The following is a 24180-nucleotide window of genomic DNA, read 5'->3' as shown; positions in this document are numbered from 1 at the left end:
CACACAATGGTGCGGGATTGCGCCCCCCCAAATGTTGCGCCCGGGGCCACGGCACCCCCTGCGCCCCCCCACTGAGTGATAGGGCACTGCAGGGTAACCTCCTCCAAGACTGTCCTGGTCTTCCTGAACAATTTTCTGGGTGGGAATGAAAAAGGATTGGGGGGGGGGGGGAGTGTATTAAAGTGTCGGGTTTTGGGGTGGGTGCCCTGTCCGGTAATCAGAGCCCCATAGTTTGTAATGACCCTGGCCCTACATGCATAACAAGGCAGAAGACAAAGGTCTATGATAAGAATAGAAGGAGGATTCTGGGAGTCCTGTGTAGCTGGACAGAAGACAGAGCTCTATGATAATAGCGGGCGGCATGAAGAAGAGGATTCTGGGAGCTCAGCGTTGGATAATGAGTCACACAAGGAAGGAATAATGGATGGTGTGCGGGGACACTGGGGGGGGGATGTCTGTCTGTTTAGCGGACGGGGTCACTCACCTTTTAAAGGGCACAGCGTTCTTCAATGCTGCCTCCACGTCAGTAACGTTCCCTCTGGCCAACTCGCTGATGGTAATGAAGCCGGCGGTATAAAGAGCTCGGGCCCGCTGAGCGTTCAATAGGTCCAACCGGACCAAATCGCAGAGCTCGCGCTGCACGCCAAATGTCAGGCGGCTCTGAAACTGCGACAGCAGGAGCTCCATGTTGTGCCAACCCAGGCGACTGCAGAACACCGTCACTATACCTATGACACAGAGAGAGAACATTTATCACTACGCCGGCACCACACAGCGTACATCACTACACAGACACCGCACACAGCGTACGTCACTACACCGACACCGCACACAGCGTACATCAGTACACAGACACCACACAGCGTACACCACTACACAGACACCGCACACAGCGTACATCACTACACAGACACCGCACACAGCGTACATCACCACACCGCGTACATCACTACACAGACACCGCACACAGCGTACATCAGTACACAGACACCACACACAGCGTACATCACTACACAGACACCGCACACAGCGTACATCACCACACCGCGTACATCACTACACAGACACCGCACACAGCGTACATCACCACACCGCGTACATCACTACACAGACACCGCACACAGCGTACATCACCACACCGCGTACATCACTACACAGACACCGCACACAGCGTACATCACTACACAGACACCGCACACAGCGTACATCACTACACAGACACCACACACAGCGTACACCACTACACTGACACCACACACAGCGTACACCACTACACAGACACCGCACACAGCATACACCACTACACAGACACCGCACACAGCGTACACCACTACACAGACACCGCACACAGCGTACATCACTACACAGACACCACACACAGCGTACACCACTACACTGACACCACACAGCGTACATCACTACACAGACACCACACACAGCGTACACCACTACACAGACACCGCACACAGCGTACATCACTACACCGACACCACACAGCGTACACAGACACCACACACAGCGTACATCACTACACAGACAGCGTACACCACTACACAGACACCGCACACAGCGTACATCACTACACAGACACCGCACACAGCGTACACCACTACACAGACACCGCACACATCACTACACAGACACCGCACACAGCGTACATCACTACACAGACACCGCATACAGCGTACATCACTACACAGACACCACACACAGCGTACATCACTACACAGACACCGCATACAGCGTACATCACTACACAGACACCGCACACAGCGTACACCACTACACCGACACCACACACAGCGTACACCACTACACCGACACCACACAGCGTACACCACTACACAGACACCGCACACAGCGTACATCACTACACAGACACCACACACAGCGTACACCACTACACTGACACCACACAGCGTACACCACTACACAGACACCGCACACAGCGTACATCACTACACAGACACCGCACACAGCGTACATCACTACACAGACACCGCACACAGCGTACATCACTACACAGACACCACACACAGCGTACATCACCACACCGCGTACATCACTACACAGACACCACACACAGCGTACATCACCACACCGCGTACATCACTACACAGACACCGCACACAGCGTACATCACCACACCGCGTACATCACTACACAGACACCACACACAGCGTACATCACCACACCGCGTACATCACTACACAGACACCGCACACAGCGTACATCACTACACAGACACCGCACACAGCGTACATCACTACACAGACACCACACACAGCGTACACCACTACACTGACACCACACAGCGTACACCACTACACAGACACCGCACACAGCGTACATCACTACACCGACACCGCACACAGTGTACATCACTACACAGACACCGCACACAGCGTACACAGACACCACACACAGCGTACATCACTACACAGACAGCGTACACCACTACACAGACACCGCACACAGCGTACATCACTACACAGACACCGCACACAGCGTACACCACTACACAGACACCGCACACATCACTACACAGACACCGCACACAGCGTACATCACTACACAGACACCGCATACAGCGTACATCACTACACAGACACCACACACAGCGTACATCACTACACAGACACCGCATACAGCGTACATCACTACACAGACACCGCACACAGCGTACACCACTACACCGACACCACACACAGCGTACACCACTACACCGACACCACACAGCGTACACCACTACACAGACACCGCACACAGCGTACATCACTACACAGACACCGCACACAGCGTACACCACTACACCGACACCACACACAGCGTACACCACTACACCGACACCACACAGCGTACACCACTACACAGACACCGCACACAGCATACACCACTACACTGACACCACACACAGCGTACACCACTACACAGACACCGCACACAGCATACACCACTACACTGACACCACACACAGCGTACATCACTACACCGACACCACACAGCGTACGTCACTACACAGACACCGCACACAGCGTACATCACTACACTGACACCACACAGCGTACATCACTACACAGACACCGCACACAGCGGACATCACTACACATACACCACACACAGCGTACATCACTACACAGACACCACACATCACTACACCGACACCACACAGCGTACATCACTACACAGACACCGCACACAGCGTATATTACTACACAGACACCGCACACAGTGCACATTACTACACCGGCACCGCACACAGCGTACATCACTACACCAGCACCATACACAGCGTACATCACTACACCGGCACCACAGAGTATACGTCACTACACCCAGCACCACACACAGCATACATCACTACACTGGCACCACACAGAGTGTACGTCACTACACCGGCACTACACACGGCATACATTGTAATATCCGCAACACACATTGTACTTCACCCAGGGGCGGACTGACAACTCATGGGGCCCCCGGGCAATAGAAGATTATGGGGCACCTCTGGCTTACAGATGGCCACCACGCCAGGAGGCAGTGCAGAGGCAGGGCAGCTAAAATCTTGGGATCTTCACATTAAAAGCATGTCAGTTTCGGAAATATCAGGGACAGATCTAAAAAAAACACCGATTTTTACATACTGTCCCTGGTTTTACTGAGCCTGGCAACCCTGATGGGGCCCCCTAGTGGCATGGGGCCCTGGGGCAGTGCCCGAGTGACTCAATGGTCAGTCCGCCCCTGACTTCACTATACCTGCAGCACACACCATATTCACTATACTTTACCTTTATTTCAGTTCCGACATTCACACATATTTTAGGACACAATGAACAGAACTTGCATTACCGGTCAGCCTCCACCAGATGGTGCCAGCATACCAGTGCAGATCTAGCCGCAGCATCTTATACCTGCATAGGTGGCCGCAGACTGTTGCAGGGACTGAAGCTGCCCTCGGCTGCAGCCATACTTCTTTGTCAGCTCTGACAGCGACACCTCGCTGATCAATTCCAGGAGGACCAGACTTGTGTAGAACCTAAGAGGTTAGGAGAAGAAGGTACAAAATGAGGACATCTAATGTAATGGTGATCATACAATGAAAGGTCAAAAATACAGATGGCTCCTCATCATACAGCGATTGGTTTTTATATACAGAATATTTAGTAAGTAAATAGGAAATAATTAGATTTTCTCTGCGATCGGGAAGGACTTTTTTTTTTTGCAAGGGAAAATTTGGCACACTTGACATACACATACTTATATCGGACCAAGCTAGACCAATGCAAACTATCCATAGATGGAATTCAGCAGTAAACCCCCAAATAGTTAAATTGTATGAACAGCGATTTCTCCCCTGACAGGACCGGGAGCTGTGTGTTTACGCTCGTCCCTGACTCCCCTGCGCGTGCCCGGCGGGCGCGATCTCTGCTTCGAGAGCCGACGTATAGCTACGGGCTCTCGCGCAAGGGAGCCGACCTGCCGCCGTATAACTGCGGTGGCTGGTCGGCATGTAGTTAATGCATCCTATGCATTAAGGTGAAAAAACACCTTGCAATTTAACTTAACTGAGCCCTGAATTTCCGTGGGCACATCCCCGCTGTCCTTCTCTCCACAGAGTCCTGGCTTTGATTGGATAGACTAATAGCAGCGCCATTGGCTCCCGTTGCTGTCAATCAAATCCAATGACGCGGGTGCCAGGGGGCGGAGCGGAGTCATATACTCAGTGTCTATGGACGCCAAGTGTATGACTCAGGAGCATGTCCACAAGGTAACCCCCTCGGGAGAAAGCTTCCCAGAGGGGGGTTATCTAATGCGGGGAGGAACCGTGAGAGCCACCGTGGGACCCCAGAAGAGGAGGATCGGGGCCACTCTGTGCAAAACGAGCTGCACAGCGGAGGCAAGTATGACGTTTGCTATTTAAAAAAAAAAACTGAACCTTTAGTGTCACTTTAACTGGTTGCCGACCAGCTGCCGTCGTTTTACGGCGCCAGGTCGGCTCCCTTGCACGAGAGCCCGTAGCTATACGTCGGCTCTCGCGCAGGCCACTAGGGCCGCGCATGCGCTCTCCCCCGACTCCCATGCGGGTGCTCGGCGGGCGCGATCGCCGCTGGGCACACGCGATGGCTCGTTACAGAGCGGGGACCGGGAGCTGTGTGTGTAAACACACAGCTCCCGGTCCTGTCAGGGAGAGAAATGCCTGACTGTCTGTTCATACAATGTATAAACAGAAGATCAGTCATTTCCCCTAGTGAGGCCACCCCCCCCCTACAGTTAGAACACACCCAGGAACATACTTAACCCCTTTCCCCGCCCCCTAGTGTTAACCCCTTCCCTGCCAGTGGCATTTGTATAGTAATCCAATGCATTTTTATAGCACTGATCGCTATAAAAATGCCAATGGTCAAAAAAATGTGTCAAAAGTGTCCAAAGTGTCCGCCATAATGTCGCAGTATGGAAAAAAAAAAATCGCTGATCGCCGCCATTACTAGTAAAAAAAAAAATATATAAAAAAAAAAATGCCATAAATATACCACCTATTTTGTAAACGCTATAACTTTTGCGCAAGCCAATCAATAAACGCTTATTGCGGGTTTTTTTTACGAAAAATATGTAGAAGAATACGTATCGGCCTAAACTGAGGAAAAAAAAATTTGTATATTATATTTTTGGGGGATATTTATTATCGCAAAAAGTAAAAAATATTCATTTTTTTCAAAATTGACGCTCTATTTTTTGTTTATAGCGCAAAAACTAAAATCCGCAGAGGTGATCAAATACCACCAAAAGAAAGCTCTATTTGTGGGGAAAAAAGGACACTAATTTTGTTTGGGAGCAACATTGCACGACCGCACAATTGCCAGTTAAAGCGACGCAGTGCCGAATCGCAAAAAGTGCTCTGGTCTTTGACCAGCAATATGGTGCGGGGGTTAAGTGGTTAAGCATCGCCTATGGATAGTAAAATCTATATTGTTTGTCACTGTTGAACGGGCAAGTTTTAAAGTGTGACATGTTTGGCGTCTATTCACTTGGCGTAACATCATCTTTTATATTTTACAAAAAAATTAGGTTGTGCATCATTTAAATATCAAAAAGTGCGTTTTCCCCCCCAAAAATTGCATTTGAAAACACTGTGCGACATAACAAAATTGCAAAACCCACCAATTTATTGTCTAGGGTCTCTGCTTTAAAAAAAAAACAAAAAAAAAAAAAAAAAACAACATATATGTTTGGGGGGTTATAAGAAATTCTCTACAAAAAAACACTGATTGTTACAGTTATTGGGAAGTCCATGACCCCTTTCGGCGGCAAAACCCACTTAAAGAGCTGCAGGGAGGGGACAGGAAGGGGTTAATGTGTATAAACAGTAAGTAGCACTAAGGAGTTTACATGCACTGTAATGACATCTACTAGGGTTGTCCCGATACCGATACTCAGGGCCGTCTTTACCGCAGGGCAAATGGGGCAGGTGCCCTGGGCCCTGTCACTGTTGGGGGCCCAAAGCAACCCCCTTTAAAAAAAAAAAAAAAAAAAAAATTTTTTTTTTTTTTTTTTTTTTGGAGTCCGGAGGCCCCCAGGGGCCCGGAGGACCCCAGAGCCCCAGATGGCAACCCCCCCTTTTTTTATTTATTTTTTAAATAATAAAAAAAAATTATATATTTTTATTAAAGGGACAATTTTTTAATATTTATTTTTTATTTTTTATTAAAGGGCCAATTTTTTTTTAGAGGTCTGGGGGTCCCCAGGGGCCCATAGTTCCCCAGGGCCCCCGGATGACAACCCCCTTTTTTTAATAAAAAAAAATTGTTTATATATATATATATATATATATATATATATATATATATATATATATAGTTTATTATTATTATTATTATTATAGGACCCAGAGGTCCCCAGGGCCCCGGATGGCAACCCCCCTTTTTTTTTATAAAAAATATTTTTTTTATATATTTTATTTCTATCTATATATATATATATATATATATATATATATATATATATATATATATATATATATATATATATATATATATATATATATATATATATATTTTTTTTTTTTTATTTTATTAAAGGGCTCAGAGGTCCCCATGTGGCAAACACCCTTTATCTTTTTTTATAAATGTTTATTTTTTTATTTTTGCTTATATATTTGTTTTATTTATTTTTAATTTAAGGGCCCAGAGGTCCCCAGGGCCCTGGATGGCAACCCCCCCTTTTTTTTTTTATAAATGTTTCTTTGAATATATTTTTTATTAAAGGGCCCAGAGGTCCCGGATGGCAACCCCCTTTTTTTTGTAATTTATTTTTATTAAAAAAAAAATATTAAAGGGCCCAGAGGTCCCCAGGGCCCCAGATGGCAACCCCCTTTTTAAAATATATTTTATATATATATATTTTATTTCTTTTTTTCTTTTTATTAAAGGGCCCAGAGGTCCCCAGGGCCCCGGATGGCTACACCCCTTTTTTATATATATTTTTCTTTATTTCTTTCTTTATTTCTTTTTTTGTAAAGGGCCCCCCGCTTCTAAATTTGCGGCAGCCCCCCCCCCTGCTTCTCAATTTCAGGCGGCAGCACCCCCCATCCCGGTTCTCTGCTCCAGGGGGCCCATGCCTGAAGCTGTGTAAGTGGCCCCATAATTCCTGATGGCGGCCCTGCCTCCCGTTAAGCCCCTGTGCTGCCCACAAATCAGGCTTAAAATCATCAGCGGCATGCAGCCAGTGACAGTACTGCTTCCCTTCCCAGTGTTTTAAAATGTACAGCACCCCTGACTTCCCTTTAGACGCGCACTTCTCCCTTCCTGCCACTGGGTGTTGCTTGTATATAAAAGTGAATTAGAATGTGATTTTATAACATCCCCAGTTTGCTCTTCCTGAGGCTGACTTCTTCATGTCCTGCTCCTCAAGGTATGTCACTGTTTGCTAATCTATATTGTAAATTGAAGTTTTCTGTAGAGTGTGCCCAAAGTCTTTATAATATTTGATGATTCACTGCAGGTCTGGTCAGTGTTTTAAAAAGTTCCTCTATTTTACACATGGCATGGCATGGGGTCACAGCACCGTCTGTCCATTCTGCTTTAGCACCATGGGACCCCATGCCATGCCATGTGTAAAATAGAGGAAGTCTTTAAATCACAGACCAGACCTGCAGTCCAGGCTGAGTAAAGCCTCAGAGTACATGACATTACTGTCTGTATTTAACTGCTTGATGGGCTTATTTTGGGCCTGGCTGGTTCACATGTATGTGTTTTGGTGGCCCACATTTGCGCAGGCACAGCAGCCCATTCATTTGAATGGGCCGCCATGCCTGCGTTTCCTGCAAAGAAAAGCGCATGTCTCATGAAATAGGCTGCGCACACGGCACGCCTATGCCCATCAAGCACTGAAATACAGCACTGTCTGTCCATTCTGCTGTCTGCTGTGACTTATCTGCAGTTCCCGCACTGTCAAACTTGCTGCATTTTTAGATGTTTAGGTCACGCTTTTAAAAACACAGTGCGTTTGTGTGTGCAAGAACTGCAGGTAAGTAGCATGGTGCAAGAACTGCAGGTAAGTAGCATGGTGCAAGAACTGCAGGTAAGTAGCATGGTGCAAGAACTGCAGGTAAGTAGCATGGTGCAAAAGCAGAATGGATTTCAAGGCAACTGTATTTTTAAAATGCTGAATGCACCTTTTTTCTGCAGGAAACAAAGGCATGGCAGCCCATTCAAATCAATGGGCTGCTGTACCTGCACAAATAAGGACCGCCAAAACATACATGTGAACCAGCCAGGCCCAAAATAAGCTGGAGGGGGGCCCAAAAAAAATGTTTGCCCTGGGCCCAAACCATATTAAAGACGGCCCTGCCGATACTAGTATTGGTAACGGGACCGATTCCGAGTATTTGCGGGAGTACTTGTACTCCCGCAAATACCCCCTGCCGCCACGCCGCATCCCCGCTGCGCCGCGTATAGACACTCCCCTTGCTCGGGTGAACTGTCCAATCCCGAGCAAGGGGGAGTGTCTATACGCAGCGCGGCGCGAAAGACTACAGCTATTCAAATGAAAGCTGCAATGTTCCCCGCTCGTATTAACCAAGCAGGGGTGCGGCGCAGCAGCATGTACAGTAAGGGGGACATGGCTGCATATATGGGGGGGGACATGGCTGGATATGTGGGGGGGACATGGCTGCATCTGTGGGGGGGACATGGCTGCATCTGTGGGGGGGACATGGCTGCATCTGTGGGGGGGACATGGCTGCATCTGTGGGGGGGACATGGCTGCATCTGTGGGGGGGGGGCATGGCTGCATCTGTGGGCGGGACATGGCTGCATCTGTGGGCGGGACATGGCTGCATCTGTGGGCGGGACATGGCTGCATCTGTGGGCGGGACATGGCTGCATCTGTGGGGGGGACATGGCTGCATCTGTGGGGGGGACATGGCTGCATCTGTGGGGGGGACATGGCTGCATCTGTGGCGGACATGGCTGCATTTGGGGACACATTTAAAAAAAAGTATCGGTATTCGGTATTCGATATCTTGAAAAAAGTATCGGTACTTGTACTCAGTCCTAAAAAAGTGGTATCGGGACAACGCTAACATCTACCCATTAAAATGAGTTATAATAGTTTGATCGTCACCGTTATGCCATGTGGAGGTCTGCTGGACAAGACTCATGCCACGATTGTTCAATGAAAGAGCTCAATTAGTCACAATGTCAGGTGACACCCAATATGTAAATGAGCGGATCTACCTTTTATGAATTGCGATCTGTCGTTGCTGGCGGTCATTTTTGGCGACGATTTTCCCCTTCACGGAGCGAGCTAGGAAGCCTTCCTCGATGCCCACCAGCTCCGCTACTCGCTTCATGGACACGGGAAGCTTCTCCCACAGGCAGAAGAACTGGTACCAGTCAATGGTGGCCCATTCTTCATATACCGGAGTGACCTGGATCAACAGAGGAGACACACAGGACAGTCAGCAAAAATATGATGAATTGGAGTCCTGCAGGGGGCGCAGGTACTCCTACTGGGACATAACATAAATGAGGACGGGGGGGGATCTCATCAATAGGTTCTGGAGGTGCCGATTCACTACTGGTAGTACGTTTATTAATATTATGCTTTGCAGGGAGAAGAAACAAAAAAGTGATTGTTCCCTCTGTACAGAGCCCTGTGTTTGTCAACACAAGGCTCTGGGCTGCGATTGGACACAGCCGATCAGCAATCCCCGCCAATGAATCATTGGGTGGGATCTGCTGACAAAATTCCGCTGTCTCCAATCACAGCAGGAGTCAGCGGGTGGGTGCGCATGCTCTGAACCCAGAAACAGGCAGCGACGTACAGGTACATAGCTGTGCCTGTAGGAGCCGCAGTACAATGTCTCCAGCAACTAGCAAGGAGTCTCAGCAAGTCTCCAGCAACTAGCAAGGAGTCTCAGCAAGTCTCCAGCAACTAGCAAGGAGTCTCAGCAAGTCTCCAGCAACTAGCAAGAAGTCTTAGGGCACCTTTCACACGTACGGACCGTATGTCCGCATTTTCATCCGTCCGTTTGCGGATGGAAACGGGACATACATGGGTGGGTCCCTATGTGATTGCAGGTGTCAGCGGATGAACATCCGCTGACACCCGTAATTTGTCCGCCTCCGCAAAGATCCGCATTTGCAGATGGAAGAAATCCTATTTTTCTTCCGTCTGCCGGATCGGATGAACGCGGACATACGGTCCGTGTTCATCCGATCCCCCATAGGGGAGAGCGGAGGAAAGACAGGGCGGTCCCTGCACAGTGTGCGGGGGCCGCCCTGTCAGCTGCCAGCTCAGCGGGGATTTTACAGAGGATCCCCGCTGAGCTTTGCGGACACATGGAGCGAATCATTACTGATCCGCTCCATGTGAAAGAAGCAAGAAGTCTTAGCAAGTCTCCAGCAACTAGCAAGAAGTCTTAGCAAGCCTCCAGCAACTTGCAAGAAGTCTTAGCAAGTCTCCAGCAACTTGGAACAGGAACAGACGATCAATGACGGCGCCACAGTGAAGAACGGGGAAGCTGTGTTTACACACGGCTCTCCCCGTTCTTCAGCTCCGGGGACCGATCGCGGGACTCCAGAGTTAATCGGGTCCGCAGGTCCCGCGTTCACGGAGCTTCGGACCGGGTCGTGCGCCCCACGGCTGGGCACTTAAAGAGGACGTACCGGTATGTGCTTGCGCCCAGCCGTGCTATTCTGCCGACATATATGTGCAGGAGGCGGTCCTTAAGTGGTTAGCAATATCAACAAAAAATAAATGTCCATTTTTTTTCTGGCGGCTTTCTTAGGATTGCTGTTATAAGTAAATGGCAGGTAGCAGGTTGGGTGTACAGAAAGAAACCCACACAAAACTCTACCATTGAAAACAACTGACCAATGAATGCAATTGTACTATACCACATAGAGGATGTGCAGATCATTCTCCAGTACGAATCCCTTCATTGCTCTCTGGAGATCAGCGAAAATCCCCAGAGCCTCCGAGGGCGAGAGAGAGGAGGAGAAGGTGGCGGCGCCCAGCTTTGTTGGACGATAAATTTCCACTGTAAAGGAGAGAAGATAATATAATGGACTGAGACATTGTCTATACATAATGTCTCTATACTCCTATACACACACACATAAAATTAATATATAAAAATTGAATTTCTAATGGCGACACAAAAACAGGAAAACTACCATGTAAAATAACCAAGAGTGTATTTTTTTTACATTACAAAAGTCCAAATATAATATTTTGAATCATTCACAATATATGTGTAGGATCATGTGACCACTGTGATTGGCTGTCACAGTGGTTACATGATCAGAAGCTGGTCCCATTGGCTACCGACTGTAACGGTCACCACCGTTTAGGATATTCCATTCCATCGCCCCACGACAGCTTATCCGACAATACAGCCGACAGGACTCATTTCATTTCCCAGAATAACCAAGACACAAGCTCTGGTACTGGTTCCAAAATGAATGAATACTTTTAATGGTAACTTAGCTTTCTTATATACAGTTACAAGGCATGCTACAGTAGTTACAGGGACAATTAAACTCTCCACCCAAAACATCACACAATGGGTGGTTGACGAGTTCCCCCCTCCAATCCACATCCCAGACAGACATTCTGGCACCGCATTTAGAGGGGTTAATTACTACAGCTTGACAAGTCTCATTCCACATTTTATCAATAGACTTTTCACACAAAACAGTGGGGTAGATTCAAGAAGCAATTGCGCCTGTGTAACCATAGGTTACACAGCGCAATTGCTTACTTGCCCCGGCGTAACGAGTGCTCCTGATTCAGGAACCTCGTTACGCCGACTGCAGCCTAAGATCTGCGCGGCATAAGGCTCTTATGCCCGCATATCTTAGGCTGCATTCTTGCGATGGCCGCTAGGTGGCGTTCACGTTGTGCTCAGTGTATAGTATGCAAATTGCATACTAACACCGATTCACAACGTTGCGCGAGCCCTGCGTACGCAATTTACGTTGTTTATGTACGGCGGTTGTCGCGCAAGGCTGCCCCTGCTATTAGCAGGGGCAGCCCATGTTACGTATACCCGTCGTTCCCGCGTCGCGAAATTTGAATTTTACGTACTTTGCGTAAGTGAATCGTGAATGGCACTGGACGCCATTCACGTTCACTTTGAAGCAAATGACATCCTTGCGACGTCATTTGCCGCAATGCACGTCGGGAAAGTTTCCCGACGGAGCATGCGCGCTACGATCGGCGCGGGAACGCGCCTAATTTAAATGATTCCCGCCCCCTACGGGATCATTTAAATTGTGTGCTCTAGCGCCGGGCATTTTGCCGGCGCGCCCGCGCAATTCACGGAGCTTCTGCTCCGTGAATCAAGAGCAGCGGAGCAAATTTGCGGGGGCGCAGGGCAAAAACGTTGCCATGCGCCTCCGTAAATAATGGGCAATTCTACCTGAATCCGGCCCAGTGTCATTAGCATCACAAAATGAAAGGTCTGTAGAAGACCTAATTAGCACAATGGACACAGAATGAAATCACAGAAAGACAATTAAACATCCCATAATAGGCAGCCAGGCTGGCTACCAAGCTCCAATCCACATCACCCCAGTAGCAGACTTAATTAGCATCTCAACAGTCTACGTTACACATTGGATGAGACATTCTTATTGACCTAGAATATGTCAAGATCTCCTGCAATACATGAATTCTCATTAATGTCCCATCTCATGTAATTCATGATATTAGTTCTCAGTCATCTTATGCCCAAAAGGGACATAGGATGACCCTAGACCCAAGAGTCATTGGTGAAGCTGGCACAGGAGTACCCCACATCCTTCAAAAGTCTCTGGGTGTCACGGGCCATTCCGTTACACCGATGTTTTCTTGGGATCGAGAGTCATTTGGCAGTTCAAGTAGTACTGAAGGTTCAAATTAAAAAAAATTTTAAAGTAACAAACTTATCATACTTACCTCCACTGTGCGGCTCGTTTTGCACAGAGTGGCAGTTTTCTGGGGATCCCTCGGCAGCTCTCTCAGCTCCTCCCCACATCAGAAAACCCCCCTCTGGGAAACTCTCTCCCAAAAGGGGTTAAGGTTGCGGGAGCGCTCCCGTGTCCTGCATTCGGCATCCATAGCCGCCGAGTGCAGAACTCGGCCCCGCCCCCCCCATGTCATTGGATTTGATTGACAGCAGCGGGAGCCAATGGCTGTGCTGCTATCAATCTATCCAATGAAGAGCCAAGAACCCCGGGCAAAGGAAGAGCGCTTTCTCGACGCGGGACTTTCCGGGGCTCAGGTAAGTAAAACGGGGGGGGGGGCTGGGGGGGCCAGAAATAGTCAGATATTTTTTCACTTTAACCACTTAAGCCCCGGACCATTTTGTTGCTAAATGCCCAGGCCAGGTTTTGCGATTCGGCACTGCGTCGCTTTAACAGACAATTGCACGGTCGTGTGATGTGGCTCCCAAACAAAATTGACGTCCTTTTTTCCCCACAAATAGTGCTTTCTTTTGGTGGTATTTGATCGCCTCTGCGGTTTTTATTTTTTGCGCTATAAACAAAAATAGAGCGACAATTTTGAAAAAAAATGCAATATTTTTTACTTTTTGCTGTAATAAATATCCCCCAAAAACATATATAAAAAAATGTTTTTTCCTCAGTTTAGGCCGATGCGTATTCTTCTACCTATTTTTGGTAAAAAAAAAAAAATCGCAATAAGTGTTTATCGATTGGTTTGCACAAATTTTTTTTTTATTTAGTTACTTTTTATATACATATACACACACACACACACACGTTTAACTACTTGCCGACCAGCCGCTGTTCTACGGCGGCAGTTTGGCTCCCCTGCGCGAGAACCCGTAGTATAACGTCGGTTCTCTAAGCGGCCACTAGGAGCGCGTGCGCGCCCCCCGCTCGTCGCCGGGCACCCGCGATTGCTCGTTACAGAGCGAGGAGCAGGAGCTGTGTGTGTGTAAACACACAGCTCCCGGTCCTGTCAGGGGAGAAATGCCTGACCTGCGATCAGTCATTTCCCCTAGTAAGGCCACCCCCCCCCCCCCAACAGTTAGAACACAACCAGGGAACATACTTAACCCCTTCCCCACCCCCCTAGTGTTAACCCCTTCACTGCCATTTTTTATAGTAATCAATGCATTTTTATAGCACTGATCGCTATAAAAATGCCAATGGTCCCAAAGATGTGTCAAAAGTGTCCAAAGTGTCCGCCATAATGTTGCAGTACCGAAAAAAAAAAAAAAATAAATAAATAAATCGCTGATCGCCGCCATTACTAGTAAAAAAAAAAATAATAAAAATGCCATAAAACTACCCCCTATTTTGTAAACGCTATAACTTTTGCCCAAACTAATCAATAAACATTTATTGCAAATTTTTTTACGAAAAATAGGTAGAAGAATACGCATCGGCCTAAACTGAGGAAAAAAAATGTTTTTTTATATATTTTTGGGGATATTTATTATAGCAAAAAGTAAAAAATATTCTTTTTTTTTTTCAAAATTGTCGCTCTATTTTTGTTTATAGCGCAAAAACTAAAAACCGCAGAGGTGATCAAATACCACCAAAAGAAAGCTCTATTTGTGGGGGAAAAAGGACGCCAATTTTGTCACGTCGCACGATTGCGCAATTGTCAGTTAAAGCCACGCAGTGCCGAATCGCAAAGAGTGCTCTGGACTTTGACCAGCAATATGGTCGGGGGGGGGTTAAGTGGTTAAAGCCAAAGCAGTGTGCAATACCGCGTTTGGCCTGAGGTGGGGGGGGAGCCGGAGGCGAACGGAAATGCTCGGGAAAATCTCAGAAATACTCTGTTCCCGAGCCTTTCCGATGATATGCCCCGAGTTCAGCCGAGCTGTCTCCGGGACCCCCGCAACCTCTGGCCGCATGCGGTATTGCATGCCATTGAAGGCGATGCGGAATTTTTTTTTATTTTTGTTTACATTGACTTCAATGGGAAAACTCGCTTTGATATGCGAGTACTTTGGATTATGAGCATTCTCCCGGAACGGATTATACGTGTAACCTGAGGTTCCAATATATATATATATATATATATATATATATATATATATATATATATATATATATATATATATATATATATATATATATATATATATATATATATATATATATATATATATATATATATATATATATACACACACATACATACACATACATACACACACACACACATATACATACACACACATATATACCGTATTTATTGGCGTATACCGCGCACTATTTTGCCCTGAAAATCAGGGCAAAATCGTGGGTGCGCGGTATACGCCGATACCCTCGCCGAGTTTGAATACTGCGCCGGCATATACCGAGCGCAGTACACTCGTGTATCTTCGGGCAGTCTCGGCGTCTCTCGCGCTGACGTCCTGGACGTACAGGACGTCAGTGCGAGAGTAGCCGAGCCTGCCCGACGATACACGAGTGTACTGCGCTCGGTATATGTCGGCGCAGTATTCAAACTCGGCGCGGGAAACGAGCGGGGAGGACGCGAGGACGGCGCAGAAGGACGCCGGACCCGACGAAGAGGACACCCGAAGCCGCAGACGGACGCCGGACCCGACGAGGCCGCCGATGGACGCCGCGCAAGACAGCAAAACTGTAAGTACAAAAAAACTTTTTTCCACAGGAATTCGGGGCAACTTTAGGGGTGCGCACTATACGCGGGAGCGCGCTATACCCCAATACGGTATATATATATATATATATATATATATATATATATATATATATATATATATATATATATATATATATATACACACACACACACACACACACACACACACACACACACACACACACACACACACACACACACACACACACACACATACATATATATATACACACACATACATACAAACTTTTTTCACCTGCATGATGGATTTCATAGCTTTGTTACACACTCTTCCACTACATGGGCGATCTCATTGAGCGTTTATAAATAAGGCTCCATGATGTAACGATGATGTCATACCTTTATCCCCATTTCGCTCCTCCTCCAGCGTCTGTATGAACTCGTTCCTTAGCAGCCATTCTACACACGCCTCTATGGCGCCGCAGTCGGCCTGTTGTGGATCCTCATGTTCCTCTTTCATACTGGCAGCTAAGAGCGTACAGGAGGCGTAACTACGGACGTCTTCCGGGTTGTCTGCCACGCCCCCAACTACGATCTGAAAAACACATTGAGCTGAAATGACTAAGAAGCATCAGACAAAATCATGTTTTAGTAGCAAACATAGAAGAGAACAGTGCTGCAATTTCCATCATTTTCTAACAGTCATCCCCTCTATGAATAGAAGCCGTCAAATCTAGAATTAGAATGAATCTAATATGGCAAAATCTTAGAATGAATGCACTCCAGGTCCTCCCAAACCCAGAAAAACCTCTTGAAGACTGCGCATTATCCCAGAAAATTCAAATTTTTTCTTCTTCCCTTCAGCTCCCTCTAGTGGTGGTCAGGAGGGGCTGCTGTGGGGAAGAGAAGATGTAAATCACATGGCTTCCAAGCTGAAGGAAGTGGTTAAATAAATGCAAAGTAATCTTCGATAAGAGGTGAAGATGGTCACAAACCCCCTCCTCTCCACCTCGTCGAATCAGAAAATGCGTAGCCTGCTCAATGTAGGTATAGCTCAATGTAGGTATGCACAGGGGCGGAGTGACGACTCATGGGGCCCCCGGGCAATAGGAGATTATGGGACCCCCGGGCAATAGGAGATTATGGGACCCCCGGGCAATAGGAGATTATGGGACCCCCCGGGCAATAGGAGATTATGGGACCCCCCCGAGCAATAGGAGATTATGGGACCCCCCGGGCAATAGGAGATTATGGGACCCCCCGGGCAATAGGAGATTATGGGACCCCCCGGGCAATAGGAGATTGTGGGACCCCCCGGGCAATAGGAGATTGTGGGACCCCCCGGGCAATAGGATATTGTGGGACGCCCGGGCAATAGGAGATTATGGGACGCCCGGGCAATAGGAGATTATGGGACGCCCGGGCAATAGGAGATTATGGGGCCCCCGGGCAATTGGACATTATGGGGCCCCCGGGCAATTGGACATTATGGGGCCCCCGGGCAATTGGACATTATGGGGCCCCCAGGCAATTGGAGATTATGGGGCCTCCAGGCAATAGGAGATTATGGGGCCTCCAGGCAATAGGAGATTATGGGGCCTCCAGGCAATAGGAGATTATGGGGCCTCCAGGCAATAGGAGATTATGGGGCCTCCAGGCAATAGGAGATTATGGGGCCTCCAGGCAATAGGAGATTATGGGGCCTCCAGGCAATAGGAGATTATGGGGCCTCCAGGCAATAGGAGATTATGGGGCCTCCAGGCAATAGGAGATTATGGGGCCTCCAGGCAATAGGAGATTATGGGGCCTCCAGGCAATAGGAGATTATGGGGCCTCCAGGCAATAGGAGATTATGGGGCCTCCAGGCAATAGGAGATTATGGGGCCTCCGGGCAATAGGAGATTATGGGGCCTCCGGGCAATAGGAGATTATGGGGCCTCCGGGCAATAGGAGATTATGGGGCCTCCGGGCAATAGGAGATTATGGGGCCTCCGGGCAATAGGAGATTATGGGGCCTCCGGGCAATAGGAGATTAAGGGGCCTCCGGGCAATAGGAGATTAAGGGGCCTCCGGGCAATAGGAGATTATGGGGCCTCCAGGCAATAGGAGATTATAGGGCCTCCAGGCAATAGGAGATTATGGGGCCTCCAGGCAATAGATTATACACACATACAGTATACATACACACACTGAAAAGGTACTGTAGAGGCGGGGCAGCTATAATCTTGAGATAAAAAAAACACAGATTTTTACATACTGTCCCTGGTTTTACTGAGGTTGGCAACCCTGATGGGGCCCCCTAGTGGCATGGGGCCCTTAGGCAGTGCCCGAGAGACCGAACGGTCAGTCCGCCCCTTGGGTATGCAAAATAGATTATGAAACCTATGAGACTCTGGCAGGAATTGCCTCACCTCTAGGATCGCTCGGATCATACTGCCCGTCACTCCGGCCCCTTCCTTCCGCAGAAGACAGCTCTGTACCGGCTTCAGGGTCCCCTGCAGCAAACTGATGCCCTTCGCCCTCTCGGTAGGCTTACACACAAGGATGCTCTCCCCTGCAGACACAAGAATCCAGAGTTCAGCCATCTTGATAATAACACCTGAATCTAGATAGCAATGTGTTAGAATCTCAGGGATCCTCAACTTATGGCCCTCCAGCTGTTGCGGAACTACACATCCCATGAGGCATTGTAAACCTCTGACATTCACAGACATGACTAGGCATGATGGGAATTGTAGTTCCTGAACACCTGGAGGGCCGGAGTTTGAAGATCCCTGTGTTAAGATGCTTCAATGTATAAACATTTATCTTAAATCAATATATATATATATAAAAAAATATTTAAAAAAACACTTGCCCACCAGGCCAATTCTGAAATTTCTCTCCAACTCTCCTGTAAAAATCATCATTTTTTTGCTAGAAAATTACATAGAACCCACAAAGATTATATGTGTTTTTTTAGCAGAGACCCTAGAGCAGGGGTCTCCAAACTTTACAAACAAAGGGCCACTTTATTGCCCTTCAGACTTTAGGAGGGCCAGATTGGGGCCAGCAAGGGAGGAAAAAGTCACGGGCCCAGCATCAGGGAGAACATATATGGCCTCAGGGTTGGTGGTCAATAGGAAGAGGAGTATTCCCCCTATTAGGAGGAGGAATAGTATCCCATCATTGGTATCAGTAGGTAATACAGTATAGTGCCCCATTGTTGGTGTCAATGGGAGGAATAGTGCCTGATGTCATTGGAAGAAATTGTGCCCAAGAGCCAGATAAAGGCTAGCAAAGGGCCGCATCTGGCCCTCGGGCCGCAGTTTGGAGACCTCTGCCCTAGAGAATACATTGGCGGTCATTGCAACCTTTCAACTCGCACAGCATTTGCGTAGCAATTTTTCAAAGGCGTTTTTTTTTTAAATAGTAAAAAGTTAGCCAATTTTTTTGCATAATGTGCAAGATGAAGTTACGCCGAGTAAATAGATACCTAATCTGTCACGCTTCAAAATTGCGTACGCTCTTGGAATATCGCCAAACTTCGGTACTTAAAAAATCCCCATAGGCGACGCTTTAATTTTTTTTTCTGGTTACATGTTTTGAGTTACAGAAGAGGTCTAGATCTAGAATTATTGCTCTCGCTCCAACGTTCGCGGCAACACCTCACATGTGTGGTTTCATTACCATTTTCTTATGTGGGCGGGACTTATGTATGCATTTGCATCTGCGTGCGAACAAACGGGGACAGGGGCACTTTAAACATTTATCTATTTTTGTATTGTTAATTTTACTTAAAAAAAATTAAATAAAATTGACACTTAAAAAAAAATAAAAACATTTTGATCACTTTTATTCCTATTACAAAGAGTGTAAACATCCCTTGTAATAGGAATACGACATGACAGGTCCTCTTTACAGTGAGATATGGGGGAGGGGGGGGGTCAATAAGACCTCACATCTCACCTCTAGGCTGGGAAGCCTAAAACAAAAAAAACGATCTCAGCTTCCCAGCCGAGGAGCCGCTATTTTTTGGAATGCAGAGGCCGGGCGTGACATCATAACATCGCACCCGGCCTCCGAGGATCAGAGACTTCGGCTACCATCTGGTCCGCTGGAAATCTCTATGGTGAACATCCGGGGCCGGCGGATCCGTTCTCAGACACACCGATGAGACGGTAGAAGCACTGGAGGGAGGCGGGAGGGGGGACGGGACGTCCCCTCTCGCCACACCGTAAGAACGATTAAGCGGCATCATAACATCGCACCCGGCCTCTGACGATCAGAGACTTCGGCTACCATCTGGTCCACTGGAAATCTCTATGGTGAACATCCGGGGCCGGCGGATCCGTTCTCAGACACACCGATGAGTCGGTAGAAGCACCGCAGGCCGGCGGGAGGGGGGGGGGGTGGGACGTCCCCTCTCCCTGTGCCCGTAAGAACGATCAATCGGCTGACCAGCCACTATGATCATTCTTATGGTGAAGGGAATTGCCAGCTGAAAATGCCGATATCTGAATCATGCCTGTAGCTGCCCCATCATTCAGATATCCCCCCACAAAGCCCGGGACGTCATATGACGGCCAGCCGTCGGCATGTGGTTAAAAAGTGAACCTATGGGCATTTAAATACCCAAATTATTATTAACAAGCAGTAAATGAACACTAGAAGCTAAAAATGTATCCGCTTAGATTCTTGTCTTCCCTTGTTCTTCCTTTTTTCCTCATCAGCAAAATAAAGAGCGGACAGAGGTTCTAACACCAGAGTTGGGCTTTAACCCTTTCATGCCTAAGCCTATTTCTGACATTTGGTGTTTACAAGTTAAAATCTGTATTTTTTGCTAGAAAATTACTTAGAACCCCCAAACATTATATATATATATATATATTTTTTAGCAGAGAATCTAGAGAATAAAATGGCGATTGTTGCAATATTTTATGTCACACGGTATTTGTGCGGCGGTGTTTCAAACGCAACTTTCTGGGAAAAAATTTCTTTCACGAATTTAAAAAAAATGAAAAAGTAAAGTTAGCCCAATTTTTTTTGCATAATGTGAAAGATGATGTTACACCGAGTAAATAGATACCAAGCATGTCACGCTTTATAATTGCACGCACTCGTGGAATGGCGACAAACGACAGTACCTAAAAATCTCCATAGGCGACGCTTTAAACTTTGTTTTACGGTTACCAGGTTAGAGTTACAGAGGAGGTCAAGTGCTAGAATTATTGCTCTCGCTCTGTCGATCGCGGAGATACCTCACATGTGTGATTTGAACACCGTTTTCATATGCGGGCGCGACTTCCGTATGCATTTTCTTTGTTGCGCAAGCTCGCGGGGAGGGGGGTGCTTTAACCACTTAAGGACCGGACCCAATATGCTGCTAAATGACCCAAGGGGTTTTTACAATTCGGCACTGCGTCGCTTTAACAGACAATTGTGCGGTCATGCGACGTGGCTCCCAAACAAAATTGGCGTCCTTTTTTCCCCACAAATAGAGCTTTCTTTTGGTGGTATTTGATCACCTCTGCGGTTTTTATTTTTTGCGCTATAAACAAAAATAGAGCGACAATTTTGAAAAAAATGCAATATTTTTTACTTTTTTCTATAATAAATATCCCCCAAAAATATATAAAAAACATAATTTTTTTTCCTCAGTTTAGGCCGATACGTATTCTTCTACATATTTTTGGTAAAAAAAAAAAAACGCAATAAGCGTTTATCGATTGGTTTGCGCAAAATTTATAGCGTTTACAAAATAGGGGATAGTTTTATTGCATTTTTATAATTTTTTTTTTTTTTTTTACTACTAATGGTCGGCGATCAGCAATTTTATTCGTGACTGCGACATTATGGCGGACACTTCGGACAATTTTGACACATTTTTGGGACCATTGTCATTTTCACAGCAAAAAATGCATTTAAATTGCATTGTTTATTGTGAAAATGACAGTTGCAGTTTGGGAGTTAACCACAAGGGGGCGCTGATGGGGTTAAGTGTGACCTCATTTGTGTTTCTAACTGTAGGGGGGTGTGGCTGTAGGTGTGACCTCATCGATTGTGTATCCCTATAAAAGGGATTACACGATCGATGTCAGCGCCACAGTGAAGAACGGGGAAGCTGTGTTTACATACAGCTCTCCCCGTTCTTCAGCTCCGGGGACTGATCGCGGGACTCCAGCGGCAATCGGGTCCATGAGTCCCGCGGTCACGGAGCTTCGGACCGGGTCACGTGCGACACCACGGCTGGGATTAAAGAGCCATGTACGTGGATGTGCCCAGCCGTGCCATTCTGCCGATGTATATCGGCGTGAATGGGTCCTTAAGTGGTTAATGATCTCATTTGTTCCAGACACCTTTATAAATATCTTACATAAATTGTCCCAATGTTAAAACATTTTTCATATGTCACCGGATTGATATTTAGATGAAGTCTGAGATTTCTCCGTCACTCACCTTCAGTATCGACTCCCTTCCTGCCGGCTCTCCCGGACATCTGCTTGTAAGTGAGAATATCCAGGAGCCGTCCGTTGAAGAGCGGGCTTCTAATGATGACCCGACGTGCGGGAAGGTTCACCCCGGAGGACAAGGTGGAGGTGGCCGCCAAAACGCGCACAATGCCCTGGCGGAAAGCTCCTTCTATGATATCCCGCTCATCGAAGGTCAGACCTGGGAATATGTAATACACGTTACATAGAAGATCAGACATGCGACAGGAAACTACAAAAAGAGCGTCCCCATGGATGTAATACATTTAAAATTCTCACGTTTTACATCTCCCCTTTGGAAAAGGAAGATAACAGAACAAACGTGGATAAAAAATAAATAAAAAATTCATACCTGCATGATGGAAAGCCACACCCCATGGCACGGTGCGTCCCAGAATGACGTCCAATCCCGACGGGCAACGCTTCAACTGACCAACCACGTCCTGAATGCCGTCCTTGTCCAGAGCTACTGGAGATAAGCTGGGTTCCTGACAGCCACCTTCCGAGAGAGGGACACCAGGAGAGAGAGCGTGCGACACCAAGCGAGAGAAGGAGGAAAATCAAAATGGAGGAGGGGAAAGAGGGGGAAGAGAAGAAGAGGGAAAAATAGAAGAGAAAAAACAAAAAGGAGGAAAAAAAAAAAAGGAGGCAAAAAAAGAGAAGAAGGGAAGGAGGCCAAAAAAGAGAAGGGGTGGAGGCAAAAAAAGAAGAGACGGGAAAAAAAAAAAAAGGCAAAAGAAAGAGGAGACGAGAAAAAAAAAGGGGGGGGGGGGGGGAAGAAGCAAAAATGAGGAGGAGAAGAGGCAAAAAGAAAAGAAGAGAAAAAGAGAAGAGGGGGTAGGGAACAAGAAAAAGGTAGAGAAGAGAATAATTGAGGAGTGAAAAATCGGAGAGGACAACAGAAGGGAGGAAAAGAGACAAAGGGAAAGAAGAGCAGAAAACGATAAGAGGCAAAAGAGAGAAGAGAAAAGAGGCAAAAAGAAGGAGGAGAGAAGAGAGAAGAGAAAAGAGGCAAAAAGAAGGAGGAGAGAAGAGAGAAGAGAAAAGAGGCAAAAAGAAGGAGGAGAGAAGAGAGAAGAGAAAAGAGGCAAAAAGAAGGAGGAGAGAAGAGAGAAGAGAAAAGAGGCAAAAGGGAGGAGGAGAGAAGAGAAAAGAATCAAAAGGGAGGAGGAGAGAAGAGGCAAAAGGGAGGAGGAGAGAAGAGGCAAAAGGGAGGAGGAGAGAAGAGGCAAAAGGGAGGAGGAGAGAAGAGAAAAGAAAATAATCAAAAGGGAGGAGGAGAGAAGAGGCAAAAGGGAGGAGGAGAGAAGAGGCAAAAGGGAGGAGGAGAGAAGAGGCAAAAAGGAGGAGGAGAGAAGAGGCAAAAAGGAGGAGGAGAGAAGAGGCAAAAAGGAGGAGGAGAGAAGAGGCAAAAAGGAGGAGGAGAGAAGAGGCAAAAAGAGGAGGAGGAGGAGGAGAGAGGCAAAAAGGAGGAGGGAGGGGGCAAAAAGGAGGAGGAGGGGGAGGAGGAGGGGGAGGAGGAGGAGGAGGAGGAGGAGGAGGAGGAGGAGGAGGAGGAGAGGCAAAAAGAGGGAGGAGGAGGAGGAGAGGCAAAAAGAGGGAGGAGGAGGAGGAGGAG

At 47.3% G+C, this 24180-nt stretch overlaps 1 protein-coding gene across 2 annotated transcripts in view; it reads right to left on the bottom strand.

Moving 5' to 3' along the window:
- The window catches only part of POLQ (DNA polymerase theta), a 154788-nt gene that overhangs the window by 104358 nt on the left and 26250 nt on the right, over positions 1 to 24180 (bottom strand). For both annotated transcript variants that reach the window (XM_040339189.1, XM_040339188.1), the window contains exons 9-16: positions 22915 to 23061; positions 22531 to 22743; positions 18504 to 18646; positions 16492 to 16687; positions 11400 to 11542; positions 9735 to 9928; positions 3912 to 4036; positions 485 to 728 (exon numbers count right to left, since the gene is read on the bottom strand). In XM_040339189.1, the coding sequence (XP_040195123.1) occupies positions 485 to 728; positions 3912 to 4036; positions 9735 to 9928; positions 11400 to 11542; positions 16492 to 16687; positions 18504 to 18646; positions 22531 to 22743; positions 22915 to 23061 (1405 nt within the window). The remainder of the gene's footprint in view (positions 1 to 484; positions 729 to 3911; positions 4037 to 9734; positions 9929 to 11399; positions 11543 to 16491; positions 16688 to 18503; positions 18647 to 22530; positions 22744 to 22914; positions 23062 to 24180) is intronic.

Source organism: Rana temporaria, chromosome 2 (assembly GCF_905171775.1).
Source record: "Rana temporaria chromosome 2, aRanTem1.1, whole genome shotgun sequence".
Classification (NCBI taxonomy): domain Eukaryota; kingdom Metazoa; phylum Chordata; class Amphibia; order Anura; family Ranidae; genus Rana; species Rana temporaria.
The sequence above is the reverse complement of the archived record's forward strand: the minus strand, read 5'-3'. Positions and strand labels throughout refer to the sequence as shown.